Below are 21,916 nucleotides of genomic sequence, written 5' to 3'. Positions count from 1 at the left end.
TCCATACCTAAGCGCTCAACATTTCACTTATTTTATTTTTGAGCTCGAAGATATATGATTTATGATTTTCGTGTTATTTTGAGCTCGCCAAGTTCAAAGAGATAGCTGTTCTATGTTTTGAGCTCTTTGAGCTCAAAAGTTTGATAGAAGTTACATAGCACACAATTTTTTGAATTTTTAAACCGTAATTATTTTTGAATGAATCAACCGACTTTCTCGCGGTTTACGGCAATCAACGCAGTTTTTTGAGCACTTTAAACAATCTTAGAGCGTGAACTGATCAGACTAGAAATTTCATAGAAATTTTGAAATAGTACATAATTCTGAAATATAACAATTACATGTGATCTGAGGCTTATCATATTTTCCTTCCCAAGGGGTATAATATACTATTTCTCCTCGACGGAGGCGGAAAGCGGCATTTTCGTTTAGCGCTTTTTCGACAACGATCTCACGAACGAATCAACCGATTTTGACCGGACCGGTGACGATCGACGTGGTTTTTTGAGGTTAAGAGCTGATTAGTTTTTGGAATCCATCGGTAAATCTGTTTATCAGTTATTTCAAAAAAACTATTTTTTTGAAATTTTATTTTTGAGATTTTTCAAATTCTAGCGAACCTAATCGATTCAAATTTTCACGAAATTTAATTCAGGGAAGCTTCCTAGAACCTCAAAACGTCGAGATCTGATACAAACTCGACTTTCGAGATAAAAACAATAACTTCGATTTTCGAAAATTTTCAATTTTCTTAGCGGGAGTTAAAAAAGTGACGGATTTTGAATTAGTGTAAGTATAGTTATTGCAGGAACTAGAATGAAAAAAAATATATATTTGACAAAATGACGCGTAGTTAAAAGTATTTTCTGAAAACAATTTTCAGATTTGTACTTCTAATTACGCGCCATTGTGTTAAATATTTTTTTTTCTTTTTTTCATTCTAGTTCCTGCAATAACTATACTTATGCTAATTAAAAATCCGTCATTTTTTTATATTTCAGATCAGAGGGATCAATCAACATCCACCAGTCCGGTCCATTTTTTTTAGAGAGGGGAACTTCAACGCCATTTTTCTAATTTAAAAAAAAAAAATTTTTTTTTGTTTCAATTCTCATTTTTGTGTCCTTGAAAAGTAATAGAATAAGTATAAAAAAAATTTAAAAGCATTAGTCATTACCTTCATATAGAAATAAAATTTTTTAAAGTAGCTTAAATTTTAGACCGCTAGACCACCGGGTCCTCTTAACCTCTATTAAAAATAAACTATTTTTACCGTCTGCTATGAAATTTTCTCAATGTGGGTTACAAAATCTTAGAACGTCGATATCGATACAATTTTTTTATTTTATATTTTATAAGTCAGATGTATAATAACAATAGTACTCATTTTACAGGGACTATTTCTGTATTTTATGGTGCCACACTCGGTACTATGTACACCGAATTTTCTCAAGCTTTAAGCCGATATACTCACAATTTATTGGCACGTAATACATTAAGCGAGTCATTGCAAAATACACTACTTCAACACTTAGGAGTTAGTCCATGGACATCGGAAAATGGATCATCAGTTTTATGGCCCTTGAAAGTTTATCCTAGGACTCTTAGTGTCTTAGCTCAAATTCTTTTACTGAAACCTCAGTCAGAAAAAGAAGCAGCTTGCATTAGTATTTGGCAGAGATTAATCACAACTTTAATTGAAAATGTTTGCATCCCTCCAATAACACTTGAGCCAGAAAATGAAGATCTTAATGTTGAACATGCTCAATTGGTTCTTTTTCTGTTCCATTCACTTAATTTAATGCAAAAAAAATCAGTTTTATTATTAACTGCAAGTGGAGTAATACGGTGTAGTGAAGCTATTAAAACTTCTATGAATGATTCACAAATACTTCATCTATCACGGCTTTTATTACTACTTGAATATATGATGAGACATTTATATGATGCTCCTTCGATGTTGCTCGAACAAGTAAGTTATTTACCGTAATTCAATAGTTGATTTATTATTTATTTCGTGCATTTCATTAAAACTTCAGAATAAAGGTTCCTTTTATTTATTCCGAAGTATTTACTTTAATTAAAATATATAATTCAATTTTTAGAAAATACATATCGTAAAAATGCAAAATAATTTAAAAGCTACTTTAAGCTTGCCTGAGATAACAGGGCCACCTACATAGTAGAAACAATTGTGTGGTAGTAAAAATCTCATACATTTCTTAAATATTAAATAATATATATTAACATTTGAGGAGCTGATTTTCAAAAGGGTATTTTTTCATTTTTGATTAATCGAGACAAAAAACTGGTTATCTTCAATTCTAAATATTTCATCAAACTATTTTAATTTTGCTATAAAGTGCTATCAGTTACAAAGCTACAATTCGATTTTCATTTAGGAGTCTTTATAATTTTCGAAGTAATTAATATTTAAAAGTTCAAAAAACTGCTTTTTTAAAATATGAAAAGATACCCCTTTGAAAATCAGCTCCTCATTTATTGTATTATTTCTGGTTTAGGTCCAGTGGAATCTTCTTTCTGCTACAAGTTTAGTACCCGACACAAAAGAAGGAAGTAAGCATGCTTCAAGAGTTTACACTCCCTGGAAAGAAATCGAAGACAATTATCCAAAAAATGGATCACAAGATGAATTTACTATGAAACCACGTTTTTATAACTTAACTAACGCCGACTTTAATAATCAAGATATACCAAAGCTAGATGGATTAGCATGCAATTTTATTTTAGGCACAACAGATAAAATTAAGTATCCTTTACTTGTAGAAGCATTAATAGATATTCTTAATGTCATTAATCAAACCAGTATACCAAGAAAATCCCAAACTGATGGAAAAGATAAAATGTCTATAACTGGTTTATGTGGTACGCAATATTGCTTTTTCATTTGTTGGAGACTTTTATTGATGTTGCCACCTTCAGCAACATACATGGACAAATTAGCTTTAGGCGAAGAGATTCCTGCTGGTCCAATGCTTCTGTATTCTCTTATTTGGGGTCCTCGAACTGCCCATAAAACATTTGCTTCATGGATGAAAGATTGTCTTGTCAAACAAGGAATGTTTACCCAATATGCTGAAAACCTTCTTAAAACAGTATCATCAACAGTTAACTCATTTAAATATGATATAACATTAGCAAAAAACTGCATTAAGATATTTAAGCCTGAATTGAACCATTCTGATAAAATAATGCCACAATCATCTCTACCAAAATTAAGTTCACTTACTATTTTAGCTGCAATAATTGGCAAATTACAAGTTCTTATAGATGAAAACATCTCTAAAACGCCAACAGATAACATCGAAACTAATAAAAATCCGCAGAATTCAGAATCAATATCATCAGTTACGAATAAAATGATTGTTGATGTACTTCCACATGTATTATCATTGACGGAAGTAATTTTATCTTCTTGTCGATCTAGTGTTCTTCATCAAATTTATGAAATAACTGAGTCAGTTGGAAAATGTAATCTACAAGATTATTTAGTTTTAGATAGTATTATTTGTGTTGCTAACGCAAATTGGGCTACGGATTTTTCTATTGTTACACTATTACCTCTTGGAATTCGTTCTATTTTAGATAAATGGAAAGCTTTGAATGTAACATGTATATCATGGAATACTTATGCAAATGATGTCATTCCAGCAGAAAGTTATATCTTAACAATTGTAAATCATCATATCAGTACATTATCAGAATATGGAATCTTTTCAATCAATCCATCACTTAAAAATTTACTATATTCTTTAGTAGTTTTTCTTCATGAATACATTACTCCCATCAACGTACCAGAAAATTCTGAAATTTACAATCAAACAATTGACATTTTAATAGCACTTATTATGGATGCAAGAACTGATTACTTACAAGATATGGCATCAAAAATTTTAACTAAATTATTGGGCCCTATTGAAAGTGAGTCAAGAAAATTAAAAGAGTATCTTTTTGTTCTAAACCATACATACAATGTTATTATTGATTATACAAAGCATAATGAATCTATTAACCTCTCTGTTGATAGTAAAATTTTGAAACAATGCATAAAATATTGGGAGCAATTGTTGGATAATCCTATTGGATGCAAAGCTTTAAATCAATTTTTTACATGTTGCCCCAACCGAACACTATTATCTGTTCTATTATCAATTTCTTCTCCTCAAGCATCTCAACAATTTAACTTTCATGTTCTTCATTTCTTTAATAAATTATTTAAAACTGCAGAAACAAATAATGATGAGTCATTAGACCGCTTATGTTGTTCGGTTTCAAATCTTACCAATGTTGAAAATGATGTTCTTCAGTCTTGGCTAAGGCATATAATTTTAGGTGCTAAAAATAAATTACCAACTAATATTAAAAGTTGTAAAAATACAGGAACTGCTAGTGCTTCAGGAAATAACAATGGAACATCAAAAAATGATAATTTAAATAACACATCGGGAAATGAGCAAGTAACCTGGCCAACTGTACTATTAAACTCTGCTAACAGCAATCAAGTATCTAGTTTTAATGAAGATTATCAACTTATGCAAGAACATAATCAATTACTTCAATCATTGACAAATTATATTGTAAAAGCCAATAATACACTCAGTGATAATGTTTCAGCTACTATACTTGAAGCGTTAATACCATGGGGATATCATCTTTTATCTTCATCTGTTGAAGGAGCTGGATTTTCTGAATTAATGCAAGTAATGATAACATTAGCAGATACAGGAAATGATAAAGGACATATATTACTATTCAAAGCAGCAACTGATTGGGTTGAGTTATGTAAACAAAGATTAATGAGTAACGATCTACAGACACTGGATAAACCTTTACCTTACATTGAAGCAGGATGGTGTGTTTTAAATTATATTGCTGATATTGTTAATGCAGTTTGTCCTGCGCAGTTGTTCATGCATGATAGAGCTACAAGTCCACCTTGGGAAGGTGCATCTCCTCTAAATGACTTTAATGACAATGACTGGATGGATGAATTACCTCATGAAGATGATGAAAGTGCTGCAGAAGATTCTGATGAAGATAGTCTTTGCAATAAACTATGTACATTTACAGTAACACAAAAAGAATTCACAAACCAACATTGGTATCATTGCCATACATGTACTATGGTGGACGGGGCTGGAGTGTGTACAGTTTGTGCTCGAGTATGTCATAAAGGACATGATGTAACTTATGCCAAGTATGGAAATTTTTTCTGTGATTGTGGTTCTAAAGACGATGGATCCTGTCAAGCTTTAATAAAAAGAAGCCCTCAATCTTCAGAACATCAAGCAGGAAATACTTCAACTTATAATAATTCAAATGGAAATGAAAGTAATACCCCAACAGCTAATAGATTGCGCAAACGAGCTACAAGCCCTATTTCTTGTGATGAAAAAATAGATCGTAATGAAAAAGATAAGAAAAAACAACTGAAGTTAATTAAACAACTAGAAAGTTCAAAAGAATGGGTACTATCCCAATTATGGTCTAGTGGATTGATAATTTCATTAGTAGAATTGACAAAAACATTATTACCAGTAGTAAATATTTCTTGTCAAAAAAATTCTTCAGTTGGATGTCACACTCGGGCTCAAATTGCACTTAGACAACTTCACACGTTAGAAAAAAAATTCGAACATACTGACCAATTGATGTTATCAACTTTAGGTTCTCAAGAAGGGGCATTTGAAAATGTAAGAATGAATTATTCAGGTGATCAAGGACAAACGATAAGACAACTTTTATCAGCTCATATGATAAGAAGAGTTGCCATGTGCTGTTTATCATCTCTTCATGGCAAACGACAGCATCTCGCGGTCTCACATGAAAAAGGCAAGATTACTGTATTGCAACTGAGTACCTTACTAAAACAAGCCGACTCATCAAAACGTAAACTTACCTTAACTCGGTTAGCTTCTGCGCCTATTCCATTTACAGTTTTAACTATCACCAGTAATCCATGGAATGAAGACTTTTTAGCTGTCTGTGGTTTAAAAGATTGTCATGTTTTGACCTTCAATAGCTCTGGAATAGTATCAGATCATTTGGTACTTCATCCTCAACGTGAGCCGGGAAATTTTATTATCAAGGCTATATGGCTACCTGGTTCTCAAACTCAATTGTCATTAGTTACTGCAGATTTTGTTAAAATTTATGATCTCAGTAAAGATGCGCTTAGTCCTCAATATTATTTTCTTGTTCCTATTGGTAAAATTAGGGATTGTACATTTGTGCATACGGAAGATGGAGTTTTCTATCTTCTTCTTATGTCATCTGCAGGTAATATTTATAGTCAAGCAATGACCGAAGAAAGTTCTGCTAAACACGGTCCATTCTATGTTACTAATACTTTAGATATTTATCACCCAGAAATTAAAGATTATGGACAAGTTGGTGGTGGTGGAGTTTCCCTTTATTATTCTCATGCACTTCAGTTACTGTTTTTCAGTTATACATGCGGTAAAAGTTTTATTGCACCGTTAAAGAACATGGACTCAGATATAACAACTGTATTTCAAATAAATTTACAGAATAATAAAACAAATGGTAATAAGTCAAATAATAACCAACCACAACCTCTTTGTCAATGGAGCGAAGTTGCTAACCATCCAGGATTAGTTTGCTCAGTATTTCAAACTAGTAACAATCCAGTAATCTTAATGATTAAGCCTGATGTGATAATGATTCAAGAAATAAAAGTCGTTCCTAAAGCAAAAATAATGGATATGGTAGCTATAAGACATCCCAGCTCTAATGCTGAACATAGAACAACTCTTATACTTCTTTGTGAAGATGGCAGCTTAAGAATCTACATGGCTGCGATGGAACAAACTGGATTTTGGATGTCTCCAAATGTTCAATCTCTCAGCACAATATCTGGTATAAAACAAAATAGAAAAAAGAAAACAGCAAAAATTGGTAAACCTTCAGGAGTAGTCTCATTTCCGATTGATTATTTCGAACATTGTCAGTTGATGAATGATATTGAATTTGGCGGAAATGACTTACTACAAATTTATAATGTAGCTCAAATAAAACATCGATTGAATACTACTGGAATGTATGTAGTTTCTACAAAAGCTATTGGTTTTAATGTAGATGTTATTAATAATGACCCTACATTGGTTATTACCGGTATAAGAGTTCAACTTGGAAGCCAAGACATTCAACGAGCTCCTCTTTATGTAGAGGTAAAATTATTTAAACATTTATTTTGTATTTAATTATTTATTTATTTATTTATTTTTTTTTTTTGTAACTTAATGTTTACCTTTAATGAAATCGAAATTTATTAAAAGGTCTTTGGTCGAAGTATTCGTACTTCTTTGACGCGAAGTCGTTGGTTCGATATACCATTAACAAGAGAAGAAAGTCTTCAGGCTGACAAAAAGCTGACTATTACTTTTGGACTTTCTCAGGATCCAGATGTTATTATGGTTGATTCAATAAAAATGTATGATTTTGATCAATGTTTTCATTTTTTCTTAATGCAGTTGAATACATTTAATATATAATTTTATGTACTATAGATATGGTAAAACCAAAGATACTTTCGGTTGGCCTGAAGAATCAGATGAAACAACAACGGGACAAACACCAGCACCGACTGCGAGTTCAATGATTACTAATGAAAATGAAAATGTAGTAGTTGCAAGTCCACTTACACCTCTTGATAAGTAAGTAAGATAATCTTTATTTTACATATTATAAGCATAAAATCTATTGCCATGACTCATGATACGAAACATCAGAGAGTGCTTTACGATCGAAAAAATTTTTTCGTATCATTTCGGTAACTATTTTAATTATTATAGCCTTGTTAGTTCAAGGAATCAAAACATATTGCATACTATTGTGAAAATAATTTAAGGTAGTTGGGCCCTGTAAAGCATATTTCAAGAAAATTATAAAATTTTTCTTATTAAAAGATAAATAAATATTAATAATTCACCACCAAAATTTCAGATCAATTCACCACACTGTTTTTGAGTAATGAATTACATATTAAAATGTAATTATGTGCGAATTGTCTGACGGAGTATCCGATCGAAAAGCGATTTGCGGCATCTGAGAAAATTTCACTAAACTTGGAATTTTTTTTTGAATGTAGATCGAATCGACACTATCAGAATTTTCCGCTCAAAACACAACGTCGATTACCACAATCCGCATAAAAATCGGTTGATTCGTTCATAAAACAAATGTATATTTAATTTTTCTTATAATTTTACATTATTGTATTATTGTTTGATACCAAAAAAATACCACAAAATAGAACCTCGGAGATTTTGCAAAACTGTTCACAAGGTAGTAGTAACGAATAATGTTTCAAATTTGGAATTTATAATATCATAATACTGTAGAAAGAGAATGATGAGTCATAATGCATCAAATAAATGAGTAGGATATATATTCTTAGAACAAATGATAAACAGGCGATCGCTAGTGACCAGCACATAAGCTTGTTTATGTATCGTAATAATTTATTTCTTTTCAAATGGGGGGCTTCGCCACGTATCTTGATTACTTTTTTTGAATAAGGGGCTTCGCCTCGGACCCCGCTGTCAATTTTTGCGTGAGAAATTTTTTATGAAAAATTTTTGTCGAATTAATTTTGGCAAAAATTAATTATGATGTTGATAAATATTTAACTCATAATTTATTACTGAAAAATTGTGACTTGAGAAATTTTACCTTGATAAATAAGCGACCGTTACAGTCCGTGAGATATCGTTGTCAAAAGAAATCTCGAAAAGTGTTTTTTCAAAATAATTTGAAAAATTTTCATCGAACCAATTATTTCGGGATATATTTTTTTGTTGAACGTAAAAAACTGCGTCTATTATCTTAAATTGCATCAAAATCGGCTGATTTGTTCAAGAGATATTGTTGACGAAAGAATACCCACAAAAGTGTTTTTAATATAACTTGGAAACTGCTTTTTGATACAATGAATTAACTATTAGCGCTTAAAAAATTGCGTCGAATGCCATCAAGTTTACCACAAAGTCGGTTAACTGGTTCGTGAGATATTGAATTTCAAAAAAATGATTAAAAAAACGAGATTTTTTAATGGAATTTTTCAATTTTATCAGATTCTTTCTGAAAATTTTAGTAAAACTCTCAACCGTGTGAAATGCCGCCAAATATTCTAAAATCGGTTGATTTGTCCGAAAGTTATTTTCAAAAGCTCGAAGAGCTGAAAAATGTTATAATTGGTGAAATTTTAGGGGATTTGCATTTGAAATTAGCGGAAACTTGTAGAGGTAGACTTGTGGGGTCAATCATTTAATTAATTTTTTTATTTGTTAAGAATTCTTATTTCACTAATTTTTATTTATGTTAACAGAATGATCTTTAGTATTCTGGAAGTCCTGGAACCGTCATTTGCTTTATTTGCAAATGATGAGAGCAAATTATGTCTTCGAAGTGCAGCAATAGATGTGGCTTCATGTCTTTTAACATTACCAGTTCCTCCACCAGTTCAAATACGTACAACAGCACTTCTTGCAGCTTTACACAACACAAAATCAATGTATCATTCTCATAAAGTAAGTTGATTTATCTTTATTCTTATTCACTTATTAATGAACAAAAATTTTTTTTTTATTTGTAGGATCAAGTTTTGCTCATGCATGTACTGGAATCATTAAAAGTAATGCGAACGCTTAATGAAACGTGGATGGATGCTGAAAATTTTTACAGGCTCGTACTTATTGTCCGAAGTATTGCAATTGCTCGGCCATATAATCTAACTAAATTTGCTGAGCAAAATACAACAAAATCTATTGATGAAAATAGTCTACCTATTTTTGAAAATAACCGTATAGCTTTTTATAGTCAACGGTCTCGGGTAGATAATGAACAGCATTTAGTTTTACAGTTAGTGGATGTATTTTGGATGCTTCATATGGCTTATCCAAAAAATTTAGCTTTGGGCCCTGTTGTAGTTCCCGGTTTAACTCATACTGAAGCTGTCACACATGCTTTAATTGAAATTATTCATGCATTTACAATATGTGATACAGAGTGGAATACAGGTATTGCTGCAAAACTATATATTCAATTTCTATTATCATCTGATACTACTGTTAGCTTTAGTGCCAAGCAAGCCATTGCAAAAGCTTTAAAACCTCGATTTAAACGAGGTAGAGTTTATGTGCCAAGCCCACCATATTGTGATACACCGGGTGTGGCTGCAGACATGGATGAAAAATCAAACATTACTTCTACATTAAAATCGCAAGGTACTAAAAATCATGGAAATCAATTTGATGTAGAAACAGTTGAACCTGTGGCACTTCTTGAAGCGAATTCAAGTCAAGGTAGTGGAGTCCTAGCTCAAAGTTCTTTAGAAACACTTCTTGAATCAAGAAGGTTACCGCAACTTCTTGAACTTCCAGCCGATACTGATGATGAAGCTATGGTAGAATTAGCTATTGCTTTAAGCTTACAAGACCATGAAAGTAGTGCCGATTTACAAACTCTCCAACAAAATTTCCAACAGGGTTTGATTAATCTTCAAAGTATTCGAAGTATTCAAAATTTAAGTAATTCTGCTTTACAAAATCTTCAAACTCGAGCTATGCAAGAAGTAAGTCAAGTACGTGAATCAACTTCAAGACAAGATCAAAGTAATTTTTCCAATTCAAGTACCTTCACTGGAGGATCCGATGATGAAGGATCATCAGCAACTGCGGATAGTATAACCTTGCAAACGTCTCTTGCTGAACAAGTGAGAAGTACTGATAGTAAAGAAAGTGAAAGTGGCGGTAGTGCTATAGATAATATAATATATGAGCAAAATACTTCAGAAAGAACTTCAGCATATGATGATAATAATCCAAAAACTATTCCCCGCACAAGTGAGGAATCATTAATACACGTAGATGTAAACTCATCAAATATTCCTGCTTCTTTGAGTATCACTGCACAAAATGAGCAAGAACAAAATACTGATCCAGAAATTGAAGTAACAATTGAAGTTATGGTTAAACTTCACACTGTGCGACTTTCATTACTAGAAAAATTAACTCAATTTATACCTCAGTTAACTTATGTATCTGGCGTTCTCTCTATCCCTTTTATGCAAGTATTACTGGCTTTAACATCAGATTTGGATGGTCAAGAAGAAAGTGATCGTCGTAGTATTGAAAATTTAGTAAACGTACTTGTGGATGAATTGAATATGCAAAAACCTGATGTTACAGACATTCATAAACGCAGCAGAAAACGAGAAGTTCATTTAATTATAATGCGTTTACTTAGTGTGCTGATGTCAAGATCAAAATGCAATAATAAATCACTGGTTGAAAATTCAAATTTCATTCCTCAAATCACAGCTAAAATTCTCAATAAAGCCGGAGTTATTAATTACTGCTTGATATTATTGAAAGCTTTATTGGAATATTGGAAGACAACTTCATCCGAAGACAATGATCCTGTTATGAGTGGACAATTATTGAAAGAACATTTAACAACGTCGCCACCTGACATGTCTCCATTTTTTTTACGGCAATATGTTAAAGGACATGCTGTTGATGTGTTTGAACCTTATCCACAATTATTAACAGAAATGGCTTTACGATTGCCATATCAAGTTCATAAGTACGGAGAAAATATTTCTTTACATCCATCGTTTGATCAGCAGGCTTGGTATTTCTATTTATGTGAATATATGATGCTTTATCAAACTCCGTTTATCAGACGTCAAGTACGGAAGCTCTTACAATTTATCTGCGGTAACAAAGAAAAATATAGACAATTGCGTGATTTACATGCTCTTGTTTCTCATATGCAAAGTGTTCAACAACTTTGTAATTCTGGAGGATATGATCCTTTCCAAGCACATCTAAATTCTATTAATTTACCGTATGATTCTTTAGTTGAACTAATGGAACACTTAAAGTGCTGCGTAGAAGTAGCAACAAGTCGAACGGGAAACTGGCAAAGATTTTGTTTAAAACAAAATACTATACTTTCATATCTTTTTACAATTTCGACCTTAATCAATGAAGGCGTAAGTTCTACTGTTCTTCAACTTCTTCAATGTGCTATTTGTTCTTTAACTAAATTGAGAGATATCAAAATAAAAGAATCTAAATTGGTAACAAATTCGAAAGAACGCAGAGATCGTGCTAAGTCTGAAGATTCAGACATAGAAGCCAAGTTCGAAGAATCTCAATCCGTTAATTTAGTAGAACAAATTCAAAAACAAATATCGCCAACATTACTTATTAAATTTATCAAAACCTTTTTATTAGAAACCAATAATACCAATGTTCGGTGGCAAGCACATTCATTGATTTTAGCAGTATATAAAAATAGTGGACCATCTCAACAAGAAGCCTTATTAGACCTTTTTGGAATTTATGGCCACTTCTTCCTGTTTATGGTCGAAAAGCAGCACAATTTGTTGATCTTCTTGGTTATTTTTCTTTAAAAACTCCTGATGCAGAAAAAGAATGTATTCTTACATGGAACAAGCTATTACAGTTCTTCATACTCAAAATCAATTACTTTCTTGTCATCCTAGTGCAAATCTGTACACGATGCTTGCACAATTTGTAGAATTAGATGGATATTATCTCGAAAGTGAACCATGTTTAGTATGCAACAATCCCGAAGTACCGATGGCTACAATTAAACTTTCTTCAATTAAAGTCGATTCTAAATTTACTACAACAACACAAATAGTCAAATTAGTATCTAGTCACACTATTAGTCGAATAATTTTACGTATTGGTGATTTAAAAAGAGTGAAAATGGTGAGAACGATAAATATATTTTATAACAATAAATCTGTTCAAGCAGTTGTAGAGTTAAAAATAAACCAGCAATGTGGTACAAAGCAAAAAAATAACACTTACACAAGGACAAACAGAAGTTAAAATGGAATTTCCATTACCAATTATCGCATGTAATTTAATGATTGAATACGCAGATTTTTTGAAAATATTCAAGCTTCTTCGGAAACTTTGCAATGTCCAAGATGTTCTGCTAGTGTTCCAGCTAATCCTGGAGTTTGTGCTAATTGTGGTGAAAATGTATTTCAATGCCATAAGTGTCGAGCTATTAATTATGATGAGAAAGATCCATTTCTATGTCATGCGTGCGGTTTTTGCAAATATGCTAAGTTTGATTATACTTTCACCGCTCGACCGTGTTGTGCTGTTGATCCTATAGAGAATGACGAAGATCGAAAAAGAACAGTAGCTACCATTAATACTTGGCTTGAAAAAGCTGATCGAATTTACAAAACTTTAACATCTAACAAACCTACTTTAGAGATGCTTTTAATGAAAATAGTGGAACATAAATTAGATAGAAACATTGAAGAAGGTATTCAGGTATCGAATAACATTCAAGTAAACCGAACAATACAGTTATTAGCTCAACGATATTGTGGAGATTGTAAAACTTCCTTTGAAGAGTTAAGCAAAATAATTCAACGAGTAATTGCTTGGCGTCGAGAACTAATAACATATGACAGAAACCAAAGAGGAACTCAGAGTTTTTGTAGTAAATCAAAAGTGAATAGTGTTATTAAAGAAGAAAATAATGTTTTACAAACAGGAAGGTGCTATGGATGTGCATCTGCTGCCACAGAACACTGTCTTACGCTTCTTCGTGCACTAGCTACTAACAGCATAGCTAGAGAAGTTCTCTGTAAAAAGGTCTTGTTCGGGAACTACTTGATCATAATTTATGTAAAGGAACAGTACAAACACAAGAAGATGTACGGCAATTACTCTGTTTAATTACACGAGATAATCTACAATCAACAAAAGAACTTTGTTCTCTTTTAAAAAATCGAGTGAATATGACATTAAAAAATCGAATTACTACTTTAAATTTAGTTATGGAAATCAGATATGAAATGGCCCTTCTTGCTGCATTATTACAAAAAGAAGATTCTTGTTGGGAACAAAAATTGCTCTGCGTAACTCAATTATTCCTTATGGCTTGTAAAGAATCTCAAAGTCCAATTATCATGGAAAATCTAATTTTACCTTGCTTAAAAATTTTACAAGATCTTATTAAACCTGATCAACCTATGTCAAAAAAAAATAAAGATAAAATGATAGAATCTCTTGCAACTGTCCAACTACCTGAAGGAATAAATATTGACGTCACCAAGTGGCTTAACAATGCTTTAAGTCACAATTTCAGCGAATGGTTACAAAAAATGCCATTAAAAAAATCAAATATTTCTTCAAATAAACTTTTAAAAAAATGAAGCTCGAAATTTGTATTTGATTGAAAAATATGCACGTCGTTGGTATTATCATTGTTTAAATTTAAAAGAAATTCAACCTCTTCGATTAGTTAACAGTTCGTGGTTAAAGGAAGTTATTTTTAATCCAAGTTCAAGACTTGCTCGGCAAGTAGCTTGCAATATGATTGAAAGTATATGCCAAGGTACAGAACGTAAGAAGAAAGTTTTAGTGCTATTAATTAGTTATCTTGATGAACTAAAGTTTTCTGGTGAAAATAGTGCCGAGTTTTTGTCATTGTTCCAAAATCTTATTAGTCAAGCACCATGGAAACAATTTTTAGCTATACGCGGGGTAATGGTTAAATTGGCTGATTTATTAATGGATGAAATAAAAGAACTACATCGGTTAGAAGAATCTACCTTAACAAGCGATTTGACTCAAGGTTATTCATTAAAAATGATAACAGAATTATTAGCTTCATTTTTAGAACAAGAAAATATAAAACAACAGTATAAGGGTCGATTAGTTGGCGCAGTTCTCAATGGTTATCTTTCTTTAAGACGCTTGGTTGTACAAAGAACTAGGCTTATTGATGATACACAAGAAAAACTTTTGGAATTGTTAGAAGAAATGACTACAGGAACAGAAGAAGAAACTAAAGCATTCATGTCTATTTGTGTAGAAACTGTACAAAAATATAGTCTAGAAGACGTTACAACACCAGTATTTGTTTTTGAAAGACTTTGCTCAATAATTTATCCTGAAGAAAATGATATTGGAGAATTTTTCCTAACTTTAGAAAAAGATCCACAACAAGAAGACTTTCTTCAAGGAAGAATGCTTGGTAATCCATACAGTAGTTTAGAGCCCGGTCTTGGTCCATTAATGAGAGACGTAAAAAATAAAATTTGTCAAGATTGTGAGCTTGTAGCTTTACTTGAAGATGACAATGGAATGGAGCTCCTTGTAAATAATAAAATAATAAGCTTAGATCTTTTAGTCAAAGAGGTGTACAAAAAAATTTGGGTTCATGAGGGAGGTGAATGTGATGCTATGAGAGTTGTTTACAGAATGAGAGGTTTACTGGGTGATGCAACTGAAGAATTTGTTGAAACGTTAAATGTTAGTTCTGAACAAGAAATAAATAACGAGGAAGTTTATAAAATGGCAAATGTGCTGGCAGAATGTGGAGGACTTGAAGTAATGCTAGCTCGTTTAGCTGCAATTCAAGATGTTAATCGAGCTCGGCCACTTCTCCAAGTATTACTAAAATTATTCAGATTGAGTGTTAAAGTTAAAAAAAAATCAAGAAGTTTTGAGTCGCTCTGAATTAGGAGCAGTTACAATATTACTTGAAATACTTCAAAAATGTCTTGCTACTGAATCTGATAGCTCTCAAGCTAAAATAACAGAACAATTATTAGATATTATGGAAACAATACTTACCAATGCCACTTCACAATCTTTAAAATCTTTCAAAGAATTTTCAAAAACTTTGGGTGGACCAGAACATATTGAAGCTCTTCTTTCTTGTACTCAATCATCAGCTGTTAGACAAAGTACTAATGTTTTAATTCATCTTGCTCGAGTTCTCGCTACTCTAACATATGGTAATCAAGATAAAATGAATATTCTCTATAATTATTTTAAACCTGTGCTTAATTTTTACGAATTTGATTATGAGCATACAGCTGAGGATGAACAAAAGTTGGAATTATTCTGTGTATTAACCCAGGGAATCGATCAAAATGTAATTGGTAATACATTAAAAGACTATTTTATTGATATGGGTATTGTTAGAGATGCATTTGAATATATAACAGTTTATGCTCCATGTGTAAAGCCTACACTTTTACGTACTGACAGTGATGAGCTGAAAGAATTCATATCAAAACCAGCTTTGAAATACATTCTACGATTTTTAACTGGTTTAGCAACAGATCATCAACCAACTCAACTTACTGCATCTCAAATAACAATAAATATAATCCATAGACTTGAACAAGTATCATCTGATGAACATGTTGGATCATTAGCTGAAAATCTTCTTGAAGCACTGTGCACAAACAAAAAGTTGCTAAATTAATTGAAGAAGCTCGTCAAAATACTCGTAGTGAAAAGAAACGTTTAGCGATGGCAATGCGAGAACGTCAGCTTGGTGCTCTTGGAATGCGAACAAACGATAAAGGACAAGTTACTGCTAGTGGAACACTTCTTCAACAAATAGAAGACCTTGGAGATGAGACTGGACTTGTGTGTGTAATCTGTCGCGAAGGATATAAATTTAAGCCAAGCATGGTTTTAGGAATATATACTTTTACTAAACGTTGCAATATTGAAGAATTTGAAGTAAAACCAAGAAAAACTATTGGATACTCAACAGTTACACATTTTAATGTAGTTCATGTTGATTGTCATATGTCAGCAGTTCGTCTAGCACGAGCCAGAGATGAATGGGAAAGCGCAGCTTTACAAAATGCAAATACCAAATGTAATGGTCTTCTTCCACTTTGGGGACCATTAGTTCCTGAATCTGCATTTGCTAGTTGTTTAGCTAGACATAATACGTATTTGCAAGAATGCACGGGTCACAGAGATATATCTTATTCATCAACAGTTCATGATTTAAAACTTTTACTACTTCGATTTGCTCAAGAAAAGAATTTTCATGATGATACAGGAGGTGGAGGGCCCCAGTCTAATATGCATATAATACCTTACCTAATACATATGGCTTTATATGTCATGAATACAACGCGAGCTAGTGTTAAAGAAGAACAACAAATGATGAACTATCTAAAATCGCCTTCATCATCTGCATGGCTAGATCAATGTTATGAAGCTGAAGGACCTTTGTATCAGATAACTCTTTCACTCATTCTACACTCGCCTACTTTATGGAAGGAAAAAAGAATAATACATTTACAAAGACTTATTATACTTGCTCATCAACGGCACATTTCACCGTCCGGTCCGACAAAAACAATTACTGACATTACTGTCAAGGAGTATTCTGTTTATAAAAATATTTTTATCTATTTTGGTCTCATTGATGCAATTTACGCAAATTTCTTTAAGGACACAAATTCATCTGCTAAAATTACATCATATCAACAATGGTCCACTGCTTTAGCTGACTATATTCGAGGAAATGATGAAATTATGATCAAAGCTTCAGAACATGTTTTAGCTAAATATCGAGATGAATTATTACCCTGCAGTTCATTTAACGAATTTTGTGATATTGTTGGTAAGTATTTTTTCTAATTGATAATTTAATATTTGATTAAATTTTTTTTCTTATTAAATTTTCAGATTTATATGACGATATTCCGGATTTACAATCATATATAACTGATTGTTTAAAAAAATTAGCTTAAAAAATTATTTAGAAATCTAATGTTACTTTAAATATATTTAAATTGATTTGATAATAATTATGGAAAAATTATTTAATAATCATAAATTATTGTGTAACACATAATTTTATTCATATTAATTACAATTTTGTTTTGAAAATAATATAAATCTGTTCTTCAATAAATTTTAATTTAATAAAATGATGGTATATGTGTATCATAGAAATACATTTTGATTTTATTTTATTTTTACTGTTCATATATAATCTGTACTGTTATTTATTATTAGAATATGAAGAAAATCTCGTATATAACATTTTGTTTACTGTATCCCAAAGTTCATATTTTTAAGTCACACTTTTGTAATTATGAATGTAAAAAAAAGAGACAATGATAATTTGGCTATCTAAATGCTAATGGTTTGTTTAAACAAACGAACATTGGAATTTTTATGAATTTATTTATGAAATCAGTCAGCTTTAATTTAATTAAATACAGAAAAGAAGTGAAATTACAGGACATAGTTAATTAATTAGATATTCGAGATTATAAAAATATAAAATAAATTTTCTCTACCAGCAAAACTTACAGATTAAATTTATTTCCTTAGTTTCCATTTGTTTCTGTTCTCGCACTCATCGAAATAAACCTTGCTGTCTTTTCTGTACTTATACAATTAATGAAAACTTGAAATTCAAATTTCTCGTTATCAAATAAAAATTTTAAAAAAGTTTACTTAAGAAATAGATTCATAAATAATATATCGAATATTAAAGCGTTTTTTTTTTTTTTTTTTTTTTTTTTTTTTTTTTTTAGAAATTCTTATTTATTTAGAGAAATTAATAAAACTGTAATCCCAGAGAACGTCTCTTATGGAAAATTTTATACGATCAATCTTTTACTAAAACTGAATGGTCTATGTATCACTTTTCCATAATTTAATAGTTTTATCAGCTTCCAAAGCTGCTGAAGCGATAATATTATCGGTTGGATGGCATGTTGTACAAAGCACGACATCTGCAAAAAAATATTAAAATTCAAAATAAATGACTAAATTAGTAACCAAAAATTTAGATAATAATGTATGATATTAACAAAACTTTCCTATAATTTACATAACATTTTTTAGTGTACAATTTATAATACTTTTTTGATAATGTGTACATTCTTAAATTTTTTTGAATACCTTATTTCAAACTTTTATCAATAATTTTTAAACCCGGGTTGAATAAATAATTATTACAATTAAGATGTTTGGATTTTTTTTTTTTTTTTTAAGTTTAAATAGTGTTCTCTTTAGCAAATTTTTTAAAATATCTGAGTTATTTGTAGAATTTTTTAATATGATTGAAGGTTGCAAATGTCAACCACAGTTTATTATATTTCTTTTTTAATAAGATGATTTAATGATGAATAGTATATTACACACTTTGGAAAGTAAATAAGAAAACCTCAGATTGCATGCTTATTCACTTTGGCTTTGCCTCGGCCAACATTTGATCTGAGACATTTCTTATTTTACTGCCCTTGGTATGTAATATACTATTGTCATTATAATACTCTAATAAAAAAATTATACAGTTTCACACTTGGAAAATCATTTTTCTATATTATTTAAAGAGACAATAAAAAATACACCTATAGAGACAATTTCAAAACATTCCAGCATTTTTCAGAATTGTAAACAGTTGATTTAAAGTTAATTAAATACTGAAATTCTGTTAAGAGTAATAATTTGGCAGTAAATCCCTACTAATATAAATGTGAATGTAAGTTTTTTTGTTACGCTTTCTCGCGAAAACTAGCGAACCGATCATCATGAAACTTTGTACACATATTCTTGGAGGTATAAGAAATAACATAGGATACTTTTATTAAAAAAAAAAAAAAATTGTTTTTTACAGAAGATAAAAAAATTGTTGTCAAAAAATTAGAATCACATTGATTCAGTTCTATTGGAATGTAATGATCTTTTATATTTATCTAAGGGCTTCAAAGCGTACGAAGCCGCGGGTAAAAGCTAGTAATTTAAAATTAGCATTCGGAAACCAATAATAATGGTGGGATTGTATGAATCATAATTTTACAGATGTGCCTACTGCAATGACGGTATAAAATTTAAAAAATCTTAATACTTTCAATATTTACATATTCTTCAAGGATCTACATTTACTACGTTTATCCCACTATACATTGCAAAAATAAAATAAAATAAGTCATACCTGTATGACCTTGAAGTTTTGAACAACTTCTTTTGTTTGTAAATTCCAAATATATACCATGTTATCTTCTGATCCGAAACAATCCACTGCAGTGTAAAAAAATTCAATTCATTGATTGTTTTATTTAGAGAGTTTTTACTCTAATAATTAAAAACTCACAAATTTAAGTAAAAATAGTTTGCCAATAAAAAAGAAAGCAATAGATTTTTTAAAAACGTATTAAAAGAGATTATTTATGCGGAATGTTGAGGGTTAATTAAATTCACGTGTAGACTTTAAAATAATCTTAGTACAAGTGAGCTTAAGCTTTAGAAATTGACTTTTAACAAATTTTAACCAAAACTCAAAAAAATGAAGGTTTAAACTACAGAAAATATGAAATCGTTCACTCCATTAATAACTAAAAATTATTAGAACTTATACAAACCTTGCCGCCGGTGACGGAAAAATTGGCAAATATGCAGTATTTCTCATTACGATGGCTTGTGTAAGTTTTCAGACATTTTCCTTTGCTATAATCCCACAATTTAAGAGTATTATCCAGAGTAGCTGCCAAAATATATTTCCCATTGGGAGAAAATTTAACGAATGATACTGGTGGATTGTCGTCATCAATAAGAGTTTTCAAACATTGTCCAGATGCAGTATCCCATATACGGCTATTTAATGATATAATTATAATTTTTAAACTTAAAAAAATCAATAGAAACGATAATTTAAAATAAATAAAAATTTTCAGTGAATTTTACCATAATCCATCATAACTGCTAGATACAATTAAGGATCCATCTCTATTGAAATGAACAGCACTTACGGGATCAGAGTGAGCTGGTAATGTTTTTAAACACTTTCCTGTTCTAACATCCCAAATTCTAACACTTTCATCAAACTAGAAAAATAATTTTTTAAAAGTTTTTTCATTATTATCAATTTAGTTATAGAAAAGAAAAACTTACCGAACCAGAAACAATGAGATTGGATTGAGGATTAAAATTACAACAAAAAACGTAGTTACTATGACCTTTCAGAGTTTTCAAACACTTAGCCTGAAATATGTTATGTATTATTAGAAATATGTATTATGTATTACATCGTGATTTATGATTAATATCAAGAAAAAATGATTTTAAAGTCAATACTCACCGAGCTTAGCTCCCATATTTTTAGAGTTTTGTCATCAGAAGCAGAAACTAATAATCGACTATCACTAGACCACGCTACATCTGAGATTCTAACTTATGCCCTTGAATAGTTTTTTCAAATTTTCCATCATAAGATCCCCATATTTTAATAAGTTTATCAGCAGCTGAGAATAATAAAATTCGGATTGATGTATATAAATATATTTGTATTATGTGGATATCAGAACTTTTTTAAATTCAAGACTACAGTATTGAGAATACTCCTAGTTAAAATTTATGAGTCTACGCTGATGAACGATTAAAGACGAAAATATAAAATTCTATAGTATTTATTAATACTTAGTTTGTAATAAAATTTTATTAAATGATCAGATATTAATTAATCAATCTTTAGTTTGACATCATCGTTTACTTACATGAACTTGCTAGCCATTCTCCGTTCGGACTGAATTTGACTGAAGATACAGCTTTAGTGTGTCCAGCGAGTGTATATTTTAAAGTATAATTGGGTTTCTAATGGATAAAATTGAAATCGAATTAATATTTAGGAAAATTTAGAACTAAAATTATGAAATTAAAATAATTTTTCTTACAACAGCCGAACTGCCTTTAGTCCCAGTAGAAGGTGTTGACGTTACACTATTTAACGATTGGTGAACTGGAGAGGGCCCAAGAGGTACCATTGTTTCAGTTTAATATCTGAGAACGAAAAAAAAAAAATTATTAGTTTTATTGTAATTGAAATGCATCCACATGTAAATGTCTTTGCAATACTTTATGCTCATCATCGTAATTTTTTCAATTGTTGTGAGAATTATTTGAATCAGCTCATTAATTTGAAAAAAACTATAAGAATAACTTTCGAATAACCTTGTTCGCTCTATGCTTTAGAAAAAATGCTATAACGTATAGTTACTAAACAAATTTTTGCAAAATATTGTTAACATCCAAAT

General features: G+C 30.8%; 2 protein-coding genes across 2 annotated transcripts in view; one reads left to right on the top strand and one right to left on the bottom strand.

The window, feature by feature from the left end:
* The window catches only part of Poe (E3 ubiquitin-protein ligase-like protein poe), a 25,440-nt gene extending 7,257 nt beyond the window's left edge, over window positions 1-18,183 (top strand). The window contains 16 exon segments of the mRNA XM_074257398.1: window positions 1,395-1,972; window positions 2,523-7,211; window positions 7,320-7,474; window positions 7,551-7,697; window positions 9,371-9,572; window positions 9,638-12,380; window positions 12,383-12,481; window positions 12,484-12,840; window positions 12,843-12,878; window positions 12,881-12,967; window positions 12,970-13,692; window positions 13,695-14,256; window positions 14,258-15,536; window positions 15,538-16,312; window positions 16,315-17,490; window positions 17,556-18,183. Coding sequence (XP_074113499.1) covers window positions 1,395-1,972; window positions 2,523-7,211; window positions 7,320-7,474; window positions 7,551-7,697; window positions 9,371-9,572; window positions 9,638-12,380; window positions 12,383-12,481; window positions 12,484-12,840; window positions 12,843-12,878; window positions 12,881-12,967; window positions 12,970-13,692; window positions 13,695-14,256; window positions 14,258-15,536; window positions 15,538-16,312; window positions 16,315-17,490; window positions 17,556-17,620 — 13,673 coding nt within the window. The 3' untranslated portion in view covers window positions 17,621-18,183.
* Window positions 17,707-21,916, bottom strand: LOC141536697 (protein will die slowly-like). The gene is given in 12 exon segments (XM_074257399.1): window positions 17,707-18,616; window positions 19,822-19,842; window positions 19,845-19,898; window positions 19,901-19,907; window positions 20,249-20,480; window positions 20,571-20,710; window positions 20,778-20,867; window positions 20,965-21,053; window positions 21,056-21,127; window positions 21,380-21,476; window positions 21,557-21,662; window positions 21,738-21,916. Coding segments are annotated over 11 exon segments (993 nt in total). The 5' UTR covers window positions 21,647-21,662; window positions 21,738-21,916; the 3' UTR covers window positions 17,707-18,515.

This window comes from Cotesia typhae, unplaced genomic scaffold, assembly GCF_013202065.1.
Source record: "Cotesia typhae breed Kobodo isofemale line unplaced genomic scaffold, CoteBio_Ctyphae scaffold_152, whole genome shotgun sequence".
NCBI lineage: Eukaryota > Metazoa > Arthropoda > Insecta > Hymenoptera > Braconidae > Cotesia > Cotesia typhae.
The sequence above is the reverse complement of the archived record's forward strand: the minus strand, read 5'-3'. Positions and strand labels throughout refer to the sequence as shown.